General features: G+C 44.0%; 1 protein-coding gene across 1 annotated transcript; it reads left to right on the top strand.

Moving 5' to 3' along the window:
• Positions 1-15,194: 15,194 nt before the first annotated feature.
• On the top strand, positions 15,195-16,913 carry ZG16 (zymogen granule protein 16). Its single transcript, XM_070411646.1, has 3 exons — positions 15,195-15,286; positions 15,450-15,582; positions 16,501-16,913. Exons 1-3 carry the CDS (start codon positions 15,232-15,234, stop codon positions 16,814-16,816), a joined length of 504 nt encoding a protein of 167 aa, XP_070267747.1. The 5' UTR covers positions 15,195-15,231; the 3' UTR covers positions 16,817-16,913.
• The last annotated feature ends 7,485 nt before the right edge of the window (positions 16,914-24,398 follow it).

The following is a 24,398-nucleotide window of genomic DNA, read 5'->3' as shown; positions in this document are numbered from 1 at the left end:
TACAGGAGTACTCAGAGATACAGGAAAAACCCATTTATTTCCAGATGTACTAGTACTGTGACTCAGGGGAGCCTGTTTCCAAATCCTGAGCCCCCCAATATGGAGGAAGCTTTCTCTTTCTACCCTTTGGTTTCTTTGTCCCCCAAATAATGATGAGACTTCCAGACCTTTCTCGGGCTTTGCAAAAAATCCCGTGTTGGATGGGGGCCATGAGACCACACCTAAAGGCCTGGCCTGGCGCCAGCACTGATAACCTCCTCCAGGGGTTGTGTATGGTTCACGGTTTATGGCCTCTGTAAAATGGGAGTATCTAGGTAAACAGATCGTGAAGACCAGATCATTAAGAAAGGGGCAGTGACTTGATTATAGGCTAATAACAATGTTAGCATTAGGGATACTGATTAACTAGGTGCAGAGTCAGATTGCTAGACCCCTCCCAAAAATGTATTTTTATGTTCCCCATCAAGTTAGTCTTTAGTATCTTCAATTGAGAAGGAAAAAAACAAGATTGAAGCCTGTGTGTGGAATGCTAACAATACATGATTTACTTGTGCTCACTTGACTCACATAGAAACACTTCCTTGGCACTCACCACGCACACATCTGCTGGAGCTTTACTCTCATTACCATTAAATTCTGACAGCAACCCTGAGAGATAGGTACAGTTTCTCTCTCTCTCTCTCTCTCTCTCTCTCTCTCTCTCTCTCTCTCTCTCTCTCCCCACGAGAAAACAAGCAGAGAGAAGTCAAATAAGTTGGCCCAGGCACATGGCTGGCTTCTGAGTGGCAGCAGCTGGGTCTGCACACAGCCAGCCGGTTTTCTTCAGCAGCTCTCCACACTGCTCCCTTTTCATGCACTTGTGGAACACTCCATGTGCAAGAGCAGATGACTGTTTGAATCTCATGTGATATATATATAAAGGAGGCCAGATCTGCTCATATTTTTAGATAAATTCTTCCTGACACAAAGCAAAAATTAGTGCATCCTGGTAGAATGACCTCAGCTCACTCCCACTTTGACAGCAGCTTGTCCAGCAGATATGAGCACTGGATCTGGCTGGTTCAACCAGCCCAGACGGATGGGGACTTCATCTCTTCTAATATTATATTGTCATATGTTTAGAGAGTGATTGTGAGAAAGGAAACAAAGGGAAGATAAGCTAAACAAAGGGAAAAAGGAGTTGCAGTGGATCAAACAATTCTGTAAGGACTTGAAGACTGAAAGCAAAAAATGAGGAGGAGGCTTAAAAAGTTTCCATGGCCCTAGCTGGTTTGGCTTAGTGGATAGAGTGTTGGCCTGAGGACTGAAGGGTCACGGGTTCGATTCCGGTCAAGGGCATATGCATGGGTTGCGGGCTCGATTCCCAGTGGGAAGCGTACAGGAGGCAGCCATTCAATTATCTGTCTCATCATTGATGTTTCTCTCTTTCTCCCTCTCCCTTCCTCTCTGAACTCAATAAAAATGTATTTTTTTTAAAAAGTTACCATGTAGCCGAAACCGGTTTGGCTCAGTGGATAGAGCGTCGGCCTGTGGACTGAAAGGTCCCGGGTTCGATTCAGGTCAAGGGCATGTACGTTGGTTGCGGGCACACCCCCAGTAGGAGATGTGCAGGAGGCAGCTGGTCGATGTTTCTCTCTCATCGATGTTTCTAACTCTCTATCCCTCTCCCTTCCTCTCTGTAAAAAAATAAAATAAAATAAAAAATCAATAAAATATATTTTTAAAAAAAGTTACCATGTAACTATCCCTCAATAAAAGGAAATTAAACTCATATTCCCTTCAGTCATCCAGACCAACTTACATAAAATTCATTTTCAAGTCTTACTATGCATTTGACAACATCTCTAGAATCTGTTTTTTTTGTTATTTTTTTAGAGATAGAGAAAGGTAGAGAGAAACATCTATCGATTGCCTCCCACATGCTCACCAACCCAAAACCTAGGTATGTGCCCTGACTGGGAATCAAACCCGCCACCTTATGGTGTACGGGACGATGCCCAACCAACTGAGCCACACCAGACCAGACACATCTCTAGAATCTGAAGTCAAGCTAAGTCATAAAATAAAGCTACCTGCCCTGGCCGGTTTTGCTCAGTGGATAGAGTGTCAGCCTGCGGACTGAAGGGTCCCAGGTTCGATTCCGGTCAAGGGCATGTACCTTGGTTGCGGGCACATCCCCAGTGGGAGGTGTGCAGGAGGCAGCTGATCAATGTTTCTCTCTCATCAATGTTTCTAACTCTCTATCCCTCTCCCTTCCTCTCTGTAAAAAATCAATAAAATATATTTTTAAAAAAATAGAAATAAAGCTACCTGTGAGAAAGATCATGGCTGCCCAGATCAACTTTATGTGAGAGACCAAAAAGAAAGGCTGTTTTGTATGTTGTTTTTTTCATATATTTTTACTAGAGGCCCAATGCATGGATTCATGCACGGGTGGGGTCCCTCAGCCTGGCCTGCGCCCTCTCGCAATCTAGGACCCCTCAGGGGGGATGCAGCAGTGCTGAAGCAGCAGATGGCTAGGGAGGAGCCCCAACCAGGGCCAGGCACAGTTCTGCTGCTGCTCATCCCAGCTCCACTGCACCTGTCGCCTCAGCCGCTCGGTAGCACTGCTGCAGGGGTGGGAGAGGCTCCAGCCACCACAGCTGCGCTCACCAGCTGTGAGCCCAGCTTCTGGCTGAGTGGCGCTCTGCTGTGGGAGCTCACTGACCACCAGGGGGCAGCTCCTGCCTTGAGCATCTGCCCCCAGGTGGTCAGTGTGCATCATAGTGATCGGTTGACCGGTCGTTCCAGTCATTCCAGTGTAACAGTCTCTTAGGCTTTTATATATATAGATTGATTTCAGAGAGGAAGGGAGAGAGAGATAGAAACATCAATGATGAGAGATAATCATTGATTGGCTGCCTCCTGCGTGCCCCACACTGGGGATTGAACCTGAAAACCGGACGTGTCCTGACTGGTAATCCAACTGTGACCTCCTGGTTCATAGGTTGACACTCAACCACTGAGCCACACTGGCCAGGCAAGTAAGGCTGTTTTGTGGAAGTCTGCAGTGGAAAGAGAATAGACATTTATTAAGTGCCTACCACATGCCAGGTCTCTACCAGAAGGTTGACAAAAAATGGATTGTTCTCATGATCTCCAATTTACAGGTGAAGAAACTTAGTAGGTCATGAAGCAAGGACGGGAATCAGTCTTTAAGCCAGTGGTTCTCAACCTTCTGGCCCTTTAAATACAGTTCCTCATGTTGTGACCCAACCATAAAATTATTTCCATTGCTACTGCATAACTGTAATGTTGCTACTGTTATGAATCGTAAGGTAAACATCTGATATGCAGGATGGTCTTAGGCGACCCCTGTGAAAGGGTCGTTCAACCGCCAAAGGGGTCGCGACCCACAGTTTGAGAACTGCTACTTTAAGCCCATGTCTCTTTATAATACAACTAGAGGCCCAGTGCATGAAACTTGTGCACTGTAGGGTCCCTAGCGGCTGCCGGCTGCTGGTTGGGTACTCCCTCCCTTCCCCCAGTTGCCTACCCCTGCCACCAGCCAGGGTTTCCCTCCCTTCCCCCAGCCGGCCCCACCCCCTGGTCTAACTCCTGGACAACTCCCAGTTGAGGGGACAATTTGCATACTATGCTTTTATTATATAGGATATTCTGTCTGTGAATTCTTAGTACATTGCTATAGGTTTCCAATTTAAAAAATGATTAACTCATTTTGTAGCATGATCTATCTATATAAAAGGCTAATATGCTAAGTTTCCGACCGTCCAACCAGTCACTGTGTTGCGCACTGATCACCAGGGTGCAGACTCTCAATGCAGGAGCTGCTGTGACATACACAGAGAAACAGCACCCACAAAGCAACACTCGGCTTCCCCCAAGTGGGACAGAGGCCCCGCCACCACCCTGAAGTGAAAGCCTACTAAATCACAGCCAACAAAATGCAGCCCACAGCCCAGCCCAGCCCGGAAATGATTGCTGTGGGCCCTGGGTAATGATGTCACGTAGCAATGCCCAGCTTCCTCTCCCTAGTGACAACTAGCCTCCTCGCATTTCTTCAGTCGAGGAACACGACTTGCTTTATAGCCAGGTGCAAACATTTCACACTTTAACCAAAGTCTATGAAGCATTTTCTGTGCCTCATCTCATTTGATCCTCACAGAAGTCCTGGAGTAGGTAGATAGGAGACTCAGTGGAATCCTATTTTCTTTTCATTAGCTGGAAAATGGAGATTTAGAAAGCTTAGAAACTTGACCCAACTGAAAAGAACTAAGAAATGGTGGACCCTGAAAATGACTTCAGGTTTTCTCACTGTGCAGAATATAGTCAAACACTGCTGCAGTTAAATATTTTACCCGTTGTTCTCCCTGCAAAATCTACAATAATAATCTGCTTTGTGTTGATATTTACTGCTGTGTTGCTGACAATTTCCTGAAAGAGAAGTTGGGGTGCTTCACTGGGCTGGAAAAAGTTTAGCTATATCAGAAATTAGGTCTAATTAAGCAAGTTTATTATATATATATGGCTAAGTTGGCTCGTGCATGCGTGATACATATAAAGCTCTCACTGGCACCAATCACATGCATGTGTTTTGTTTTGTCATTGTCGACCGTGAATTTGGTTGACCTATTATAGAGAAAGGGCGAATAGAGATATTAAAATATTTCTTCTAATTAATTTCCTTTCAATGTGCACAAATTTGTGCACCAGGCCTCTAGTATGTATATGAAGTCATTATGTTGTACATCTGAAATTAATATAATGTTATATGTCAATTATATTTTAATTTTAAGCCCTAGCCAGTTTTGCTCAGTGGTTAGAGCATCGGCCTGCAGACTGAGGGGTCCCAGGTTCGATTCCGGTCAAGGGCATGTACCTTGGTTGCGGGAACATCCCTAGTAGGGGGCGTGCAAGAGGCAGCTGATCGATGTTTCTCTCTCATCAATGTTTCTGACTCTCTATCCTTCTCCCTTCCTCTCTGTTAAAAAATCAATAAAATATATTTTTTTAAAAATTAACAACATACATGAGCCACAGTTTGAAAAAGACTGTCCTTGAAGATTTTGGTTGCTCTTGAGACTTGTTTTTCTCATTTTACAAATGCAGAAATAAAGGCTCCAAAGAATGAAGTGACTTCTCTAAGTTCACACAGCTAAGAAGTGTTGGATAGACCTCGACCTGGAATTCTGTTTTTATGTCCAGTATTCTTCTGAATACAGTTTCTCCAGAGGAATTGTAAATAAGAAACCAAAAAAACACCCAAATCCAAGCCTGCAAGAGGAGAGACACAGATGTGTGGAGGAGCATTTGACAGAAGTCTCACTGCAAGACACCTGATTGTCATTTATGGGGCACCTGCTCTGTGCTAGGTGAGATACAGGAGTTGGGAATTCAGAGATGGATAAGATAGTCCCTGCCTTAGGATGTGCTCCTGCTTTTAGAGGAGGCTTCCATGTAAACAGATAAATTACAGTGCAGGGTAATTAAGACCAGCCTAGTGATGTAAGAAGCACAGCTGGAGACCAGGGAAAGGAAGGAGGAATTCTGTTTGAAGGGGAGGGGCTGGGAAGAGAAGAGACCCGAGGAGTCTGTGAGAGAAGGCTGGGTGGTGGGTGCAAGGGAGTGGTGGTGATGGTGGTGGTATGGGCTGAATGTCTTGAGGGCAAAAGATAGTAGGTAGACAGAAAGAGAGCATTTTAGATAGCTGGAGAAGTATGAGCAAACCACAGAAATAGGGCACACGAGGGTAGGGAGTGGAGGGATCCTCTTTGCAACTTAGTGAAGTCACTTTTGCTCGCTAGACTAATCATTGGAACAGTGAAGGGTGAACAGAAAAGCAATGTTCACATTTGTTTTTCTGATAAAATCCTTTGTTCAAATGAAACTGCTGTGGAGGCCCAATGTGTAAGTGAGGAGGTAGAGAGTTGTTTTTCCTTAAACAGGAAACGTATATGCCATTGTTTGGAAATACTAGTATTTTTTCAAAAATCCTTGATGGGGATAAAGGAGCAAATTCTCAGCCTGGGGTCTGAATTTGCACCAAGACTTTCAGAGGACAAAGCTGCTTTGTCTGAGAGAGGGAATAGCTCTCAGGCAGTCCAGGAGGGCAGGAGAGAGGAACCCAGTGAAACAGGGAAAGGTCCACATGGCTCCTACTGTGGCTTCCCATTTCCGCTCTTACCCATCCTCCAGGCCATTCTCCCTTTATCAAAACCCAGAGTGAGTCATTCTTTTTAAAGGCAAAACCCTTCAATGGCTCCCCTCACCCTCAGAAGGAAGCTAAACTCGTGACCACAGCCTCCCAGGCTCTGCACCATCTGCCCACTGGCTGCTGCCCAGACCTCACCTCCTGCAGGCTTCCCTCACCTACACCAGCCACCCTGCCCTCCCTGCTGTTTCTAACTCCATCCCACACACTTCCAGCTTAGAGCTTCGGTGCTTGTTGTGTGTTCTGCCTGACCTACTCTTCATCCAAATATTTGTATTTCTCTCCACTTCAATCAGGTCTCCACAAACGTTACCTGGACAGAGGGGCCCCAGCAGAGGAAGAGCCTACCCCTCCCTCCTCATGCTTTCTATGCTTTGTTTCTTTTTTTTCTTTCTGGAAATTGAAAAGATACTTTATTCCACAAAATTTTTTACACAATGTGTAATGTCTATAGTATACAGAATTAAATTACTAAAATATAAGGAAATTCTTTGTTTTCTTTTTAAAATGTATTTATTTTTTAAATCCTCACCCAAGGATATTTTACCTCGTCGTTTAATTTGCATCTCTCTGATGACTAGTGATGTTGAGCATTTTTTCATGTCTCTTGGCCATTTGTATGTCCTCTGGAGAAGTATATATTCAGGTCTTCTGCCCATATTTTTATTGGATTGTTTGTCTTCCTTTTTTTGAGCTGTATAAGTACTTTATATATTTTGGAAATTAACCCCTTATCAGATGTATCGTTGGCAAATATGATCTCCCCTATGGTGGGTTTCCTTTTCATTTTGATGCTGGTTTCTTTTGCTGTGCAGAAGCTTTTTATTTTGATGTAGTCCCACTTGTTTATTTTTTCCTTTGTTCTCTTGCCCTAGGAAACATATCTGAAAATTTTGCTCCATGAGGTGTCTGATATTTTGTTGCCTATGTTTCTTCTAGGATTTTTATGGTTTCATGACTTACATTTAAGTCTGTTATCCATTTTGAGTTTATTCTTGTATATGGTGTAAGTTGGTGGTCTAGTTTCATTTTTTTTGCATATACCTGTCCAATTTTCCCAACACCATTATTGAAGAGACTGTCTTTACTCCATTGTATGATCTTTTTATTTTCATATGATTCTTTTTAAAAATATATATTTTATTGATTTTTGTACAGAGAGGAAGGGAGAGGGATAGAGAGTTAGAAACATCGATGAGAGAGAAACAATGATCAGCTGCCTCCTGCACACTCCCCACTGGGGATGTGCCCGCAACCAAGGTACATGCCCTTGACCGGAATCGAACCTGGGACCCTTGAGTCCGCAGGTCAACACTCTATCCACTGAGCCAAACCGGTTAGGGTGTCATTGTATGATCTTACCTCCTTTGTCAAATATTGAGAATAATGGTGTGTATCAATTTCTGGGTTCTCTGTTCTGTTCCATTGATGTATATGCCTGTTCTTGTGCCAGTACCAGTTTGTTTTGATTACAGTGGTTTTGTAGTATAACTTGATATCTGGTATTATGATCCCTCCAACTTTGTTCTTCTTTTTCAAATTGCTGCATTTAATCGGGGTCTTTTGGGTTCCATATAAATTTTTGGAGTATTTGTTCTAGATTTGTGAAATATGCCACTGGTATTTTTTTTAAAATATATTTTATTGCCCTAACCAGTTTGGCTCAATGGATAGAGCGTCAGCCTGCGGACTCAAGGGTCCCAGGTTCGATTCCGGTCAAGGGCATGTACCTTGGTTGCCGGCACATCCCCAGTGGGGAGTGTGCAGGAGGCAGCTGATCGATGTTTCTCTCTCATCGATGTTTCTAACTCTCTGTCTCTCTCTCTCTTCCTCTCTGTAAAAAAATCAATAAAATATATATATATATATATTTTATTGATTTTTTTTTTTTTTTTTTACAGAGAGGAAGGGAGAGGGATAGAGAGTTAGAAACATCAATGAGAGAGAAACATCGATCAGCTGCTTCCTGCACACCCCCTATTGGGGATGTGCCTGCAACCAAGGTACGTGCCCTTGACCGGAATCGAACCTGGGACCCTTCACTCCGCAGGCTGACGCTCTATCCACTGAGCCAAACAGGTTAGGGCATGCCACTGGTATTTTGATAGGGCTTGCATTGAATCTATAGATTGCTTTGGGTAGTATGGACATTTTAATTATATTAATTCTACCAATCCACGAACATGGTATATTCTTCCACTTGTTTATATCTCTTCTATCTCTTTTTTTTTTCAATGTTCTATAGTTTTCCGAGTACAGGTCTTTTACCTCCTTGGTTAAGTTTATTCCTAGTATCTTAATTTTTTTGTTACAATGGAAAATGGGAATTTTTTTTTTTTTTAGTTTCTTTTTCTGAAAGTTCATTATTGGTGTATAAAAATGCCATCAATTTCTGAGTAATTTTGTATCCTGCTACATTGCCTAATTCATTTATTAAGTCTAGTAGTTTTTTGGTGGAGTCTTTGGGGTTTTCTCTTAAAAAAAAATGTTTTTATTGATTTAAGAGAGAGAGGAAGGGAGAGAGATAAAGAGATAGAAACATCTGTGAGAAAGAAACATCATTGATTGGTTGTCTCCCACACACACCCCTACTGGGGATCAAGACCTTAATCCAGGTATATGCCCTGACTGGGAATCAAACTGGTAACCTCTTGGTTCATGGGTCGATGCTCAACCACTGAGCCACATTGGCTTGGCTTTAGAGTTTTCTATGTACAATATCATGCCATCTGTGAATAATGACAATTTTACATCCTCCTCTCCAATTTGGATGCCTTTTATTTTTTCTTCTTATTTGATCACTATGGCCAAGACTTCCCATACTATCCTATATTATAAAAGGGTAATATGCAAATTGACTCTAATGGTGGAATGACCAGGAACGACCGGTCGCTATGATGTACACTGACCACCAGGGGGCAGCGCTCAATGCAGGAGCTGCCCCCTGATGGTCAGTGCACTCCAACTGGGGAAGCTCTGCTCAGCCACAAGCCAGGCTGATGGCTGTGAGCTTAGGCCTGCACCCCATAGGCTCCTGGGCTGCCAGAGGGATGTCTGACTGCCAGCTTAGGCCCGATCCCCCAGGGAGCAGGCCTAAGCTGGTAGGTGGACATCCCCTGAGGGTTCCCAGACTGCAAGAGGGCACAGGCCAGGCTAAGGCACCCCCCCCACACACACACACAGTGCATGAATATTTGTGCACTGGGCCTCTAGTGTTGAGTAAGAGTGGTGAAAGCATACATCCCTGTCTTGTTCCTGTTCTTAGGGGAAATTGTTTTAGTTTTTACCCATTGAGATGATGTCGGCTGTAGATTTGTCATATATATGGCCTTTATTATGTTGAGGTATGATCCCTCTATTCCCACTTTGCTGAGAGTTATAAAAATGGGTATTGGATTTTGTTGAATGCTTTTTCTGCATCTATTAATATGATCATGTGATTTTTGTCTTTCAATTTATGTGATGTATCACATTTATTGATTTGTGAATATTATACCAGCCTTGCATCCCTGTAATAAGTCCCATTTGGTCATGCTGTATGATCTTTTTAATATATTGCTGGATCCAATTTGCTAATATTTTGTTGAGAATTTTAGCATCTATGTTCATCAGGGATATTGGCCTGTAATTCTCTTTCTTTTAGTGTCTTTATCTGGTTTTCAAATTAGGATAATGCTTACCTTGTGGAAAGAGCTTAGAAGTGTTTCTTCCTCTTAAATTTTTTGGAAGGGTTTGAGGATAGGTGTTAGTTTTTTGAATATTTAATAAAACTCCCCTGTGAAGCTGTCTGGAACAGGACTTTTGTTTGCTGGGAGTTTTTTGATTACTGCTTCCATTTCATAAGTTGTTATTGGCCTATTCAGGTTTTCTGTTTCTTCCTGATTCAGTTTTGGAAGATTGTATTTTTCTAGGAATTTGTTCATCCACATTGTCCAGCTTGTTGGCATAGAGTTGTTTATAGTATTTTCTGGTAATCTTTTGTATTTCTGTGGTATCAGTTGTTATTTCAACTCTTTCGTTTCTGATTCTATTTATTTGGGTCCTCTTTGTTTCTTGATGATTCTGGCTAAAGGTTCATCAATCTTGTTTATCTTTTCAAAGAACCAGCTCTTAGTTTCATTGATCTTTTGTGGGGGGTTTTTGTGTGTTTTTGTTTTAGTCTCTATGTCATTTATTTTCTTTCTGATCTTTATTAATTCCTTCCTTCTACTTACTCTGAGCTTTTCTTATTATTCTCTAATTCTTTAAATTGTAGGGTTAGTTTATTAGAAATTTTTATTGTTCCTTGAGGTAGGCCTGTAGAGCTATAAACTTCCCTCTCAGGAATGCTTTTGCTTTGTCCCATAGATTTGGAGTTGTTATGTGTTCATTTTTATTTGTTTCCAGGAAGTTTTTTATTTCTCCCTTGATCTCTACTTTGCTTATTTTTTTTTAAATATATTTTATTGATTTTTTACAGAGAGGAAGGGAGAGGGATAGAGAGTTAGAAACATCGATGAGAGAGTAACATCGATCAGCTGCCTCTTGCACACCTCCTACTGGGGATGTGCCCGCAACCAAGGTACATGCCCTTGACCGGAATCGAACCCAGAACCCTTGAGTCCACAGGCCGATGCTCTATCCACTGAGCCAAACCGGTTAGGGCTGCTTATTTTTTTTATAGCATATATCATGCAGTAATGTAGTTGTTCATTTGTCAGACTGCCCAAACTGGAGTGAAAGTGCCTAGCGAGTAGGATTTCTCTCTCTTCCTCTTTGCTATCTTTTCAGCATCTTATAGAAAGTGCCTCCAACCCATCAATGTGTGTTGAATGAGTTGCTTTGCCAAAGGGCAGAGGAGACTATGAGAGGGGTTGAGACAGCAGGAAGCTGTCAATAGCAGGAAGCTTTGAAAGAGTTTGGGCTTTCACTGCCTGTAGGACTGGGGACGGGGCAAGGGTTTATGGCAACTTTATCTGGATTTTAAGGGACAGGTAGGCTCACAGCTAGCATATGGGTAAAATATGAAACCGACCAGCCCTCAGATGGCTCAGCTGGTTGGAGTATTGTCCCATGCACTGGAAGGTTGCAGGTTCAACTCCAAGTCAGGGCACATATCTAGGTTGCAGGTTTGATCCCCATTTGGGGCATGTAAGGGAGGCAACTGATTAATGTCTCTCTCACATAGATGTTGACCCCCTTCTCTGAAATCAATTTTAAAAATGTGAAACAGATCAAGTGGGAGCTGATGAGGTGGAAGCAGAGTGGGGCCTGGTGTCCCGCTGCCTTCACCTTCTTCCTTCTGGCTTTTCAGGCACTGCATCGAGCAAACCTAAACATACCAGCATTAACTACACAGTGGCCTTCCTTGTCTCTAGGACCTGAGGAGGATGAACCCGGAGACTCCTCCCACCACAGGAAAGGCATCTCTTCCACTCTGGAGAGGGGACTGAGACTTGCTGTGGGGAACCCAGGGAGCAGTCTGCAGCCTGGAGGAGACTCTGGGTCTTTGCACAGGCGGGATCGGTACATCAGAGTGAACCCATGACAAGTGTGGGAGCTCGTGTTCTGAGGGTCCCCGATGTGTCATGCATGGAAATATGAGGGCATTCTCACATGGTGTTCACCCCAGACCTTTCTGAGCTGCCATCATTGACTTCCTGTTTCTGGTCACATACTGCGTGATATGCTCCTCAGAAGAAAGAGTTGAGATGGCCTATGGTGAGAGGACAGAGGGAAAGAGAGAAAGAGCTTGGAAGAGGTGGAGAGACAGAAGGAAAAAAATATGGCAGAAGGAAAAAAGGAAAGAGGGAATGTAAAGAAAAGCTTCAAAAAAGGGGGGGGGGGGGCGTTGGAGAAAAGCCTCAGAGCAGGAGATGTGGTGGAAGATCAAGACATAAAGGGAGAGTGACAAGAGAAACATTTCAAATTAAATTACAGGCTGCCAGAAGGTAAAAGAGGCACAAACAATTAACTTACTATTAGCTGTGGGCCAATGAGCAAAAGACAGCTGCATTCCTGAGTGTGTTAGGGCTTTGACTCAAGTCCAGGCATCTGTAGCCACCACTGGACACCACCACATCCTGAATCTGCATGAACTTTCAGGACTGTCGCCTGTACCTAATCAAGAGTAATAAATATTTCTTCCTTATGGACTGTGCACTATCCTAGAACTGCCCCCTTCACCTTTTCCCACCCCCCTTTATCTGTAGTCTGTGTAAATTCTTTCAAAACAGCTTACATCTTCCTTCCCCAGAACATAATGTAACAGAGCTCTGTAACTCCAGGACAGCAGACACGCTTATCTTCACCTGGCCCTGCTGCTGGTGGTTTAGACTTCACGCTCCAGGACCTGTCCTTTTCTGACTAGCATATGGCTCAATAAACCCTGTCCTTTAAAAAGGCTTTCAGCCACAGAAGTTATGTTTTTTGTTTAACAAGAGAAAATTGGCAATGAGAGGCAAACACAGAGAGGACAGAGACATACAGAACATTACGGCTAGAATGAGGTAAAAGTCTTGGCAAAGGACTTGGAGAAGGTTGGAAAGGAGAGCTCAGACAAGGCATCCTTGCCGGTCCTCCAGGCACCCGGAATCTCCCAGCCAGGAGCCACACCCTATTTCCGGCTGCTCGGGATGGGGCTCCCTTTGTTTCTAGGAGGAGTACTCAGTCCCAGGTGGTGAGTCTGTAAGGGGTGGGGAGCCTGTAAGGGGAGAGGAACCTGTAAGGAGTGGTCATTAATGACAGACTCCATGCTTCTCTCTGCTTGGAAGGACCTGCTGACTCAGAGGGTTAGAGGACCAGTCCTAGAGGGTCATAAAGTAGAACTCAGAAGTCAGTCCTCGGGATTTTAGGTGGAGAGGAATTGATCCTGGAGGGGAAGGGCCTGCAAAGACAAGAAATCTCTGATATCAACCCTGGGGAAGTTTCAGATCTGCTGGGAGGAACAGTTGTCCTGTGCAGGCTACAGCTTGAGGCCTGAGGGCCCTGCGCCCCTCTAGAGCAGTGGTCGGCAAACTCATTAGTCAACAGAGCCAAGTATCAACAGTACAACGATTGAAATTTCTTTTGAGAGTCAAATTTTTTAAACTTAAACTATATAGGTAGGTACATTGTTATTAACTTAATTAGGGTACGCCTGCGCTGCGTCTCCCGTCGCCCAACCGACCGACACCCCCTACTTCTTCTAACGCCACTTCTTCAAAATAGACTCGCCCAGGCCAAAAACCGACTTCTGCGCATGGGCCACGAAGTTTCAATCGCACTGTACGTGCGCACCGCACGTGGTATTTTGTGGAAGAGCCACACTCAAGGGGCCAAAAAGCCGCATGTGGCTCGTGAGCCACGGTTTGCCGACCACTGGGCTAGAGGACCTGTTTACTCTTAGTTCCTCAGCTTCCCACGTGCCCGCTGGACTGACTCTTTGTGTCCCCGGAGATCTACACGTGTTCAAAAGTCCACTTGTAGTCCCAAGTCACCCTTTTCAAAGATTTGTGAAGGGTTTATAAGTTTGAGGATGGATAGATGAAAACAAAAGCAAGTACAGCAAAATATAATCATGGTACAATGCACATGGTGTATGGGTATTCACTGTACAATTGTTCCAATTTTTCTGTATGTTTGAACTTTTTCACATAAAATACTAGGGGAGCAGAAAAAAAAATTTGTCAGGCAAATAGTAGGCCCTCCTAAAGTATAAGACGTGGGCAGTGCAATTCCTTTCTAAAGGCTGGAGAGGGCAATGTTATTCAAAAGGAGAACAGATTGCAGGTGAGAGCCCTTGTAAACATCCAATAGAGGAGGGAGAACCCTAGGCCACACCCAGAGGTGATTAGTGACTTTGCCCACCCAACGCTGTTTGCCCTTTGCTTGGTGATATTTCTCAAGTTTATTCTGCTCCTCCTGAGATCTGGGCTTTGGCCTAGAGTGGACCCCACCCTGCCACCTGTAACCCTTAAGGGGAGGGGCTGGATAAAATGTTCCAGACCCTGCCTGACAACTGACCCTAAGAGATTGATCATGTTTGCCCAGGAGGTGAGGTTCACACGATAAAGAGCAGGGGGAGGGCTTAGACTTGGTATAAAAGATCTGCAAGATCCTGGGGGGTTACTTTGCATCTGAAACTGCCAGGTAAAGGGTGACAGAGGCCTGAGCTAAGGGGAGACAAGGAGGCCTGGATTTGAGTTAGGGGGAATTCACGCTGAGCAGAAGAGCTGGCTTGGATTGAACTGCAGAGGGGAGAGCGGGGTGTCAGTTAACTGGGGCATCTGGATCGGAGTTAGTCATAGGTGCATCGATATCTGGGTCTCAGCTGAAAGACTGGGGACACTTGGGATGCTCAGGGGCGTGGACATGGCCATATTTGTGATAGTGGAGAAAGAATGATGACAAATATATTACGCACCAGGGATCTAATATCTTGAGCTAGTCCCAACTCCTACAACTTTTCAATCTATCCCACCTCCACCAGAACTGCTTGGAAACTGGTGTTGGCACAGTCTCTTCTCTGACTGCCTTCACTCCTCAGGTGACACAGAGACACACCTCTAAAATGCTCTTTTCCTTCTGAGACCAGGGTAAAACTAGGAATTTAAACTATGCCCCAGATGCCCCATAAATCAGGCCAATCTACCCCAGCTGGACTTCAGTTAGGTTTTCTCAGACTCCTGGTTTGGTACACTCAACCATTTCTATGATTTGGAGATGTCCTCTACTTCTTTAGAAAACTCCTTTCCTGCTTTGTGCCAGGAGGGAACAGCGCTCAATACAGCTTAATCCAGATAGAGGGTTAGGATTGATCTCCTGCCTTGGGACAGAGGAGGAGGGTTGGCTACAGGCCGACCAGGGAGAGGCAGAGGGGATAAGGACACAGAAGATAGTATCTGAGAGGAACAGGAGTAGAGACTATGCATCCTTTCAAAGCCAAGACTGGGTCAGCTAGGTCTGAGTCTCAACTGGAGGTCAGGGATGCCTGGGTAAATGAAGTCCTGAGGAAGAGGGTAAATCTTCACCTTCTCCTTTCTTCCCATTCCAGGCCCAGAATGTTGGCCATTGCGGTTCTTGCCCTCCTTTGTGCATCGGCCTCTGCCAATGCCAGTAAGTGAGAATCTGGGGGCCCAGTACGGGGTCCTGCTGGCAGCCAAGGCTTTCAGAGGCGGGGTTGGGGTGGTGGGAACTGAGTTGTGGGAGGAATATGCATGGTAGGGAGAAACTGAGCTCTCAGGGAACTTCTCCCTCGATCTCTTACTTTCCCTTCCAGTTCAGGCGAGGTCCTCCTCCTACAATGGAGAGTATGGAGGCGGTGGCGGACAACGATTCTCTCATTCTGGCAACCAGATGGACGGCCCCATCACTGCCATCCGTGTCCGCGTCAACAGATACTACATCGTAGGGTAAGATTCACTGAGTTTCTGTGGTTTGAGGACCTTCTGGGATCTTACTAAAGTGGGAACTTCTCAGTCACTTTGGGTCACACCTGTTTCAATCAACAAGTCCAGGGATAACATGGTATGTGAAAGCTGCTAGAGGCTTGGATTTGAGACCTGCACTGCTGAAACCTCTACAATCCGAACATGAGTGATCCTGGGTAAATCACATACCATAAACTCTCAGGGGCCTGGAAATTGTCTAGTTTGGCCCCCATTCGAGGTTTATTATTTTACTTTTTTAAAAAAATTTATTGATTAATTTAAGGGAGAGGAAGAGAGAAAGAGAGAGAGAAACATTGATTTGTTGTTTAATTTATTTACTCATTCACTAGTTGTTTCTTGTATCTGGTCTGACCTGGGATCAAATCCAAAACCTTAGCATACTGGGACGATGCATATCAGGATTGAGCTACCTGGCCAGGGCCCTACCCTAGGTTTAAACCCCCTCTGGCATCCTCCATCTTTGCGGATGCCTCTCCTAAAATGTGTATCCTTCTGATCCTGGATCCGCATGCTGGTGCAGCAGAGACAAGTCTTTTCCCTCATGAGAGCCTTTCAGATGTTTGAGAAATTGCTTTGCTTCTTTCGGGTGGGGGTGAGGGTACAGTGGGAGTCTAGACTTCAAGCTCAAGCTCTGGCACTTACTGAGTGACTCTGGGAAAGTTGTTTCCCCTCTGTGAGTCTGTTTGTGGTCAAAATGAGGAGTTGAAGTTCCCTGTATGATCCCCAAGGGCTCACCCAACCCTCACACACTGTGCGACTGGCAGGAGGCTTACCATCCCTGTCACCAGTTTGAAGGTCTCAGGGTAGAGGCCAAGAGGTCCTGCGTTCTCATTACCCTATTCAGTGTCTCCGCTTCCTTCCTCCTCACCCTGTCCCCAGTCTCCAGGTGCGCTATGGCAAGGTGTGGAGCGACTATGTGGGTGGCAGCCAGGGAGACCTGGAGGAGATCTTTCTGCACCCTGGGGAATCGGTGATCCAGGTGTCTGGCAAGTACAAGTACTATCTGAGGAAGCTGGTCTTCGTGACTGACAAGGGCCGCTACCTGCCTTTTGGAAAAGACACAGGCACCAGTTTCAATGCTGTCCCCTTGTACCCCAACTCTGTGCTACGATTCATCAGTGGTCGCTCTGGCTCCCTCATTAATGCCATCGGCCTGCACTGGGACGAATATCCCAGCGACTGCAGCAGCTGCTGAGACCCAGCAAGAGCAATGCAGTGTGGGGGGTGAGAACCCCTTTGCCACCAACCCCATCCACATGGCTCCATTTAAAAAATAAAAGGGCATGGCTAAACTTGTGTGTATGTGGGTGTCTGCAGCTGGGATCCACCTCCTGACTCTGGGTATGGATGTGTGAATCTCTTTCTTGGCTATCTGTAGGATGTTAGTCTAGGGAAGAGTGGGAGGATGGGGGAAAGGTGTTAAAGTCTTGCGCTTTTCTTCATTATTTATCAAAAGGAGATAAGATTCTGATTTGCACTAATTCATTTTTCAAGGATAGCTCCTGAGAGTGTTTACCCAAATTGGAGTTCTGAGGCTGAGGGTAAGGCCTCGATGTGACTTGCTGCCCAAACCCAAGATGCTCCACTCTCTAGCCCTTCTCTCCCCTTGTCCTCCCCTCCCTTGAGATAGCACCTCTTTACCAAGGCTGTCACCTCACTCTCTAGAACTTAACCCACTCCCTGTATGTGGGTGGCCTGGACCTTTATCCTTTGTTCTTTCCCAGAACCCACCTGAAGTTTAGCCTAATGTGTCAAGGACTCTGCCTATTACCCAGACTAGTCCCTCCCCACCTTTACCCATAAGCCCTGGTGTCCTTTCTAGCTCCTTCAGAACTGAGGTTCCTTCCTTAGGAAGTCACCACTTCCTCACAGCTTCTATGCATCAACACCATCCTCAAAATAAAGGGCTTTTCAAAGTGGGGGAGATTTCCACTGTGGGTTTCTATGAACATAAGGGATTGGTTAGAGTTCAGGGATTAGAGTGACTGGTTAGATTCAGCAATATAAAGCTGCTTTGAAAATAATTCTTAGGACTCTAGTTCCCAGTCCTAAAACATTTCTTCCCAATTAGACAAAGATAACAATTATGTACATATAACTTTATAAAGAAATTAGAGGCCTGGTGCACAAATTCGTGCACAGGTGGGGTTCCTCAGCCTGGCCAGAGATTGGGACCGATTGGGGCCGGCTTGCCCAGTCCCAGTGAGGGTGGCAGGAGGTTGGTTGGCCGGGGAAGGTTGGCTGTGGGAGCACACTGACCACCAGGGGGCAGCTCCTGCCTTGAACATCTGCCCCTTGGTAATCAGTGTGCATCATAGCGACTGGTCAATCAGTCATTCTGGTCTTTCGGTCACTTAGGCTTTTATATATATAGATATTAACATTATAGAAACAAACTCATGCCTAGACTATTTTTATAACAATTCCTTTCTCTTAATCAATTTCATTGGATGGAATATTATGTCACTGTAATTTTCTTTATTGAGATATAAATCACATAATATAAAATTCACCCTTGTGCCATTTCAGTGGTTTTTAGTATATTCACAGATTGAACAACTATCACCACTCTCTAATTCATAATACTTTCATCACCTCAGAAAGAAACCCCAGAAGGCAGGGGGGCGGGGAGAGGGTGAAGATGGAAGAGGGTATAGGAGGGATATGTGGTGATTGGAAAAAAATAAATTGAGTTTTCTCCTGTTAAAAAGAAAGAAACTCCATATCATATCCTTTAAGCAGGTACTCATTCTTCTCTCCTAGCCCCTGATAACAACTCATCTACTTTCTGTCTCTATGGATTTGCCTATCCCAGACATTTTATACAGATGGAATCTTACAATAATGTGGCCTTCTGTGTCAAGTGTCTTCCCTTTAACATGTTTTCAAGGTTCATTCGTGTTGTAGCATGTATCAGCACTTCAATCCTTTTTATGACAGACTTTTGACAGATCAGATATCTGGTCAACTTTAGAACAGACTTTATTTATTTGTTTGTTTGTTTGTTTGTTTATTTCAGAGAGGGAGAGGGAGAGAGAGAAACATCAATGATAGAATCATTAATCGGCTGCCTTCTGCATGTCCCCTACTGGGGACACAACCGGGCATGTGTCCTTGACCCAAATCGAACCCAGGACCCTTCAGTCCACAGGCCGATGCTCTATCCACTAAATCAAACCAGCTAGGGCAGGGGTGGGCAAACTTTTTGACTCGAGGGCCACAATGGGTTCTTAAACTGGACCGGAGGGCCGGAACAAAAGCATGGATGGAGTGTTTGTGTGAACTAATATAAATTCAAAGTAAACATCATTACATAAAAGGGTACGGTCTTTTTTTTTTTTTTAGTTTTATTCATTTCAAACGGCCGGATCCGGCCCTCGGGCCGTAGTTTGCCCACAGCTGAGCTAGGGCTAGGACAGCCTTTAAACCAGTGGTTTTCACACTGTGCCCAGTAAAGGCACTGGCACCTAAGAGGCATACATAGCAGAAGAGGATTAAGTGATAGGATTTCTGGCTTTTGTCTAGTCTACATATCAGAATTATGCAGAACATTTTATTTAAAGAAAACTTTCTTTTACTTAATAAGGTTTTTTAATTATTGAATTGAGCTAATCACACATTCATCAAACATTCCCTGCTAAGTTCTAGGAACATAAAGACTACCAAAGATTTGTTACTTTTCTTCTGGTCAAATAGATTTATTGGTGCTGTAACAAAGGTGTTTTTCTTTTTGTTTAATCCTCACCCTAGGATATTTTTTCCATTGATCTTTAGAGAGAGTGGGAGGGGGGAGAGAGAAAGAGAAAGAAAGAGAGAGAGAGAGAGAGAGAGAGAGAGAGAGAGAGAGAGAGAGAGATGTGAGAGAAATACACTGTTTCCACACACACTCCAACCTGGGCTGGGAACCTGAGACCCTTCAGTTCCCAGGCTGACACTCTAACCATTGAGCAAAACCAGGGCAAAGGTGTTTTCATAAGATGCTAAAGGAGCCAAAGGAGGGGTAAATTTCTCTGGAGTGTCAGAGAAGACTTTGTGAAGGAAGGTGTGTGTGTGTGTGTGTGTGTGTGTGTGTGTGTATGGGGAGGCAGTACAGGGTGCTGAGACCTGCTTATGCAGAAATCTGAAGATATGGAAACTACAAGTGGTTCAGTATAGCTAAAATGCAATTAGGCAAAAAATGAAGTCTCATGGAAAGGTGGGGACCATAAATAGCATGTGAAACCATTTAAACTTTATCTTATGGGCTATAGGAAGACACTGAATGAAAATTTTGCTCAGGGGATTGATAAGATTTATAAAAAAATAAATTTTCTGGTGTAAGTGGGGGAAATGGACTAAGGTAAAAGAAGGATAAGAAAATATTTGAGACTAGGTCTACATCAGAAATGATTAAATGTCTGTACAAAGACAGTATATGAGGAATAAAGGAAAAGGAAGAATTTGAGAGATTTGAGGGAGAGAATAGACTCAGAAGAACTTGATAACTGTAAGCATGAGGGTGAGTGAAGGCGGAGAGTCTAGAGAACTTCCATATCTGCAGCTTGGGCAACTAGGAAGAGAGGGATATTCTCTGAGATGGGGGAACACAAAGGAAAAATTAATTAGCTTTTTGGACCTGCTGAATTTTGATAAATCTGTGGTACAACCTGGTTGAGATCCAACAGTAGGCAGAGAGATATTTGAGAATAAAGCTTTGATACAGAGCTTAGTAGATTCAGCACATAGATAATGCAGTTCAAATCATGGGTGTAGAAGAAGTCACTGAGGGACACTGCAGACATATAAAATGAGAAGGCCGAAGTCAGAAGAGAGCAGAATATCAACTTTTGATGGTTGGTACAAAGAAGAAGAATCAGTTAAAGAAATAAAGAACGGAGTGATCTGAGAGGTAAAGGAAATGAGTAATGATGCACTAGAAGGCAAGAGAGAAATTTCAAGCTTTATTGAAGTATAATTGACAAATAAAATTGTAATATACTTAGGGTATACAATATAATTTGATATATGTATATATTATGAAAGGATTCCCAAATTAAATTAACACATCTATCATCTCACATAATTACTCTTTAAAAAAAATTTCGTGAGCTTAGGATCTACTCTCTCAGCAAATTTCAACTATACAATTGTACAATACAATATTATCCTATATAATAAAAGCCTAATAATGCAAATCGATCAAACGGCAGAATGACTAGTTGCTATGATGTGCACTGACCACCAAGGGGCAGACGGTCAATGAAGGAGCTGCCCCCAGCCTGCAGACCCCACGCTGCCAAGGCGGGTACCAGCGGGGACCCCCCCGCTGATCGCCCAGCCAGTTGCTCCGCAGATTGGCCCTGATCACCGGCCAGGCCTAGGGAACCTACCATGCTTGATTTCGTACACCAGGCCTCTAGTCAACTATAAACACCATGGTACATCTTAGATCCTCAGAACTTACCTTATAATTGAAAGTTTGCACCCTTTTACCAACATCTCCCCATTTCCTGCATTTCCCAGTTCCTGGCAACCACCATTCTACTCTGTTTCTATGAGTTTTGACTTTATAATTTTAGATTCTATATAAAGTGATACCATACAGTATCAGTTTTGTTCTCAGCCTTTGACTGGATGAGGCCCATTAGAATAATTATATTACTTAATCCAGTCATATAAGATATTTATTAGGTGCCTTACTTACTAGGTACTCTGAGAAATGCCACTATTTGTCCAAAGTCATAAACATAGTGTGCAGCACAGGATTAAACTCAGGTCTTTCTGATGTTGCAAAACTTGGGCATTTCTCACATGTCCATCATTTTCAAATATCTTAGGAACAAAATCTTATAAGAATTTTAATATGAGGATCACGCAGTTGAAAAAAACCTGTCATGCTTTGACAAATGCATATGCTTATATAACCCAAACTCCTTTAACGATATAGGACAGTACCATCACCTCAGAAAATTTCCTTTTAGCCCTTCCCAATCACTTCCTGCCCACAACTCCCAAAAGGCAACTACTCTTCTGACTTTTTCACACTACACTAAGTTAGCCCATTCTGCATTCAATCTGTTGTGATAGTACATATCATGTAAACTGTGGAAAACTCCACTGTACACTTATGAGTAAGAGTGGAAAGGTTGCCCTGGCTGGTGTGGCTCAGTTGGTTGGAGAGTTGTCCTGTACACCAGAAGGGGTGGTGGGTTTGATCCCTATTCAGGGCGCATGCAGAGGCAACCAATCAATGTTTCTCTCTCTAAAAATCAATGAAATAAATACTGAGAAAAGGCAAATAACATCTTGGTATTATTATGAAAATAGTTTTAACTTTGCAGAGGCCAGGGAGCCTCCCCCGCCCCGCCCCCCGCCCCCCGAGATCACATTTTAAGAATTTTTGCTCTAGGGATTACAATATTTTGTTTTAAACATGAATACACTATTCTTTTTTTGTCTTCTCAACACAACCTCTGCAGAGCAAGCCTCATCATTCCTGTGAGCACATCAAACTTGCCCCTGCACAGCAACCACCAAAGCTCACTTCAGTCCTCAGTACCCTTCTGGGTAGACTGGTGCCAGCTTCCTGGCCAGCTGTGGTGATCTGTTATCTAAGGCAGTGATTTTCAACCACTGTGGCACAAGAATTTTTAAAAGAATACCTGACTATATAGGTCAAGAGCACTGACTGACCGCTTTTCCCTTAGATTGTCAAATAAAGAAATGACAACAGCCAACACAACAATAGCCATCTGGTGTGAATGAACCAAAATTGTAACTTTTTTTTTGTCAGATCAACAAAAAATATATTTTTTGGTTGTGCTGCAGAATTTTAGTAATTAGTTTATGTGTGCCAAGAGATGAAAAGGGTTGAAAATCACTGATTTAAGGACTCCTTCTTCTCCTCTTGGCCTTCCAAGTATGGTCCTCTCTTTCCCAGCCTCCATCACTGCCACTATGCCTTTCACCCCAGATGACCCTCACTTAACCTTCTTAGGCTTAAAGAACAGAATCATCTGCGTCATTCATAGTCTCTTTCTAATTTTTGTGGTATAAACTCTATGTTCTACTTTCTTCTGTTCTCCTTTGTTTTCTAAGAGTCTAGTTTGGAAGTTAAAAATAACTCAGTTTCTCTTTGAATATCATGTGTTTAACAAGCCTAATTTCAACCAGGCAGATGCAGATCTTGCTACCCATTCGCCCCCTAAAAGTTCTGTTTATTGTCTGTCACGATCACTCACTCCCACACCCCTATCCCCACAAAAAAATAAACTCTAGGAAAACAGGGACCATGCCTGTCTTCTTGTTCACCATGGTATCCCTACAACCTAGGACAGTGGGCTAGCATACTACAAGCAAATAATACACTGTGAACTGAATTATTTTATTGTCTTTGAATGTCAGGTGTTTAACAATCCTAATTTCCACAAGGCAGATGGTACCCTTAAATCAAACCTGGGAGGCGTGTCCAACCATTATTCTCTCTTAAAAACTGAGGAAACCGAGGCACTAAGAGGCTAAATCTCTACTGTGGGTGACCTGGCATCAAAGCCCTGCATCTGAGCTATTTATTCATCCTTAGAACTCCTGACTCCCTCACCTATACCCTTTTTAATTATGTGATCAATAAAAACATACCAGAGGATATGTTTTTATTGATTTTAGAGAGAAACACGGGTGTGAGAGAGAAACATCTATCAGTTGCTTCCCGCACATGCCCCGACTAGATATCAAACCCATACTCCAGTCATGTGCCCTGACTGGGAATGGAACCTGCAACCTTTTGGAGTACAGGACAACACCCCAATCGACCGAACCACCCAGTCAAGGCTGACCTATGCTCTTTCCACTATTTCTGGCAGGTATCTTACCAAATATCTGAGGACTGGCAACAACTGTGAAAACCTGAATACCCTATTCTGAAGTGCAGGGAAAAATCAAACTGCCAATCACTAGGTCAGTGGTTCTCAAAACGTGGTCCAGAAGATTCTGGAGATCCCTGGGACATTTTCAGGGGGATCTGCAAGTACAAAACTATTTTCATAATAAAACTATGATGTCATTTGATTGTTTCCCCTTGCATCCTTTTTCTTGAGTGTATGGTGGTGTTTTCAAGAGGTTATATGATATATGATAACAGAACAGGCAAATGCAGAAGTAGATATGAGAATCCAGCTATTTTTTCTTTTATATATATACTAGAAGCCCGTTGCACGAAGATTCGCGCAATAGGCCTTCCTTCCCATGGCTGCTGGCACCAGTTTTCCTCCGGCACCCGGGACCCAGGCCTTTGGTCCGGCAGCAGTGGAGAAGCCAAGCCTCTTCAGTCTTCAGTCTTCAGTCTTCACTCCAGCCAGAGCCTTCAGTCTTCGCTCAGTGCCTGCGTATGCAAATTAACCGGCATCTTTGTTGGGTTAATTTGCATAGTCGCTCTGATTGGCTGGTGGGTATAGTAGAGTGACCCCAATTTGCATGTTTCTCTTTTATTAGTGTAGACTAGAGGCCCAGTGCACAACATTCATGCACTGGGGGTGTGTGGGGGGAGGTCCCTCAGCCCGGCCTGCACCCTTTTGCAGTCCGGGAGCCCTCAGGGGATGTCCGACTGACAGCTGAGGCCCTGAGCCTAAGCTGTCAGTTGGACATCCTTAGCGCTGCCATGAGGCAGGCTGCTGTGCTCACCCGCTGTCAACCCAGCTTGTGGCTGAGCAGTGCTTCCCCTGTGGGATTGCATTAACCACCAGGGGACAGCTCCTGCGTTGAAGATCTGCCCCCTGGTGGTCAGTGCACGTCATAGCGAC

The sequence above is a fragment of the Myotis yumanensis genome, unplaced genomic scaffold (genome assembly GCF_028538775.1).
Source record: "Myotis yumanensis isolate MYYU_CA2020_CCGP unplaced genomic scaffold, mMyoYum1.0.hap1 SCAF_4, whole genome shotgun sequence".
Taxonomy (NCBI): domain Eukaryota; kingdom Metazoa; phylum Chordata; class Mammalia; order Chiroptera; family Vespertilionidae; genus Myotis; species Myotis yumanensis.
This window is presented reverse-complemented; position numbering and strand designations above follow the sequence as displayed.

Bases quoted from the DNA above. Each gene is read 5' to 3' on its own strand.
- ZG16 (XM_070411646.1), top strand. From the start codon at position 15,232: ATGTTGGCCATTGCGGTTCTTGCCCTCCTTTGTGCATCGGCCTCTGCC. The intron at 15,287-15,449 runs GTAAGTGAGAAT...TTTCCCTTCCAG, and splicing joins ATCGGCCTCTGCCAATGCCA to TTCAGGCGAGGTCCTCCTCC. The intron at 15,583-16,500 runs GTAAGATTCACT...CCCTGTCCCCAG, and splicing joins AACAGATACTACATCGTAGG to TCTCCAGGTGCGCTATGGCA.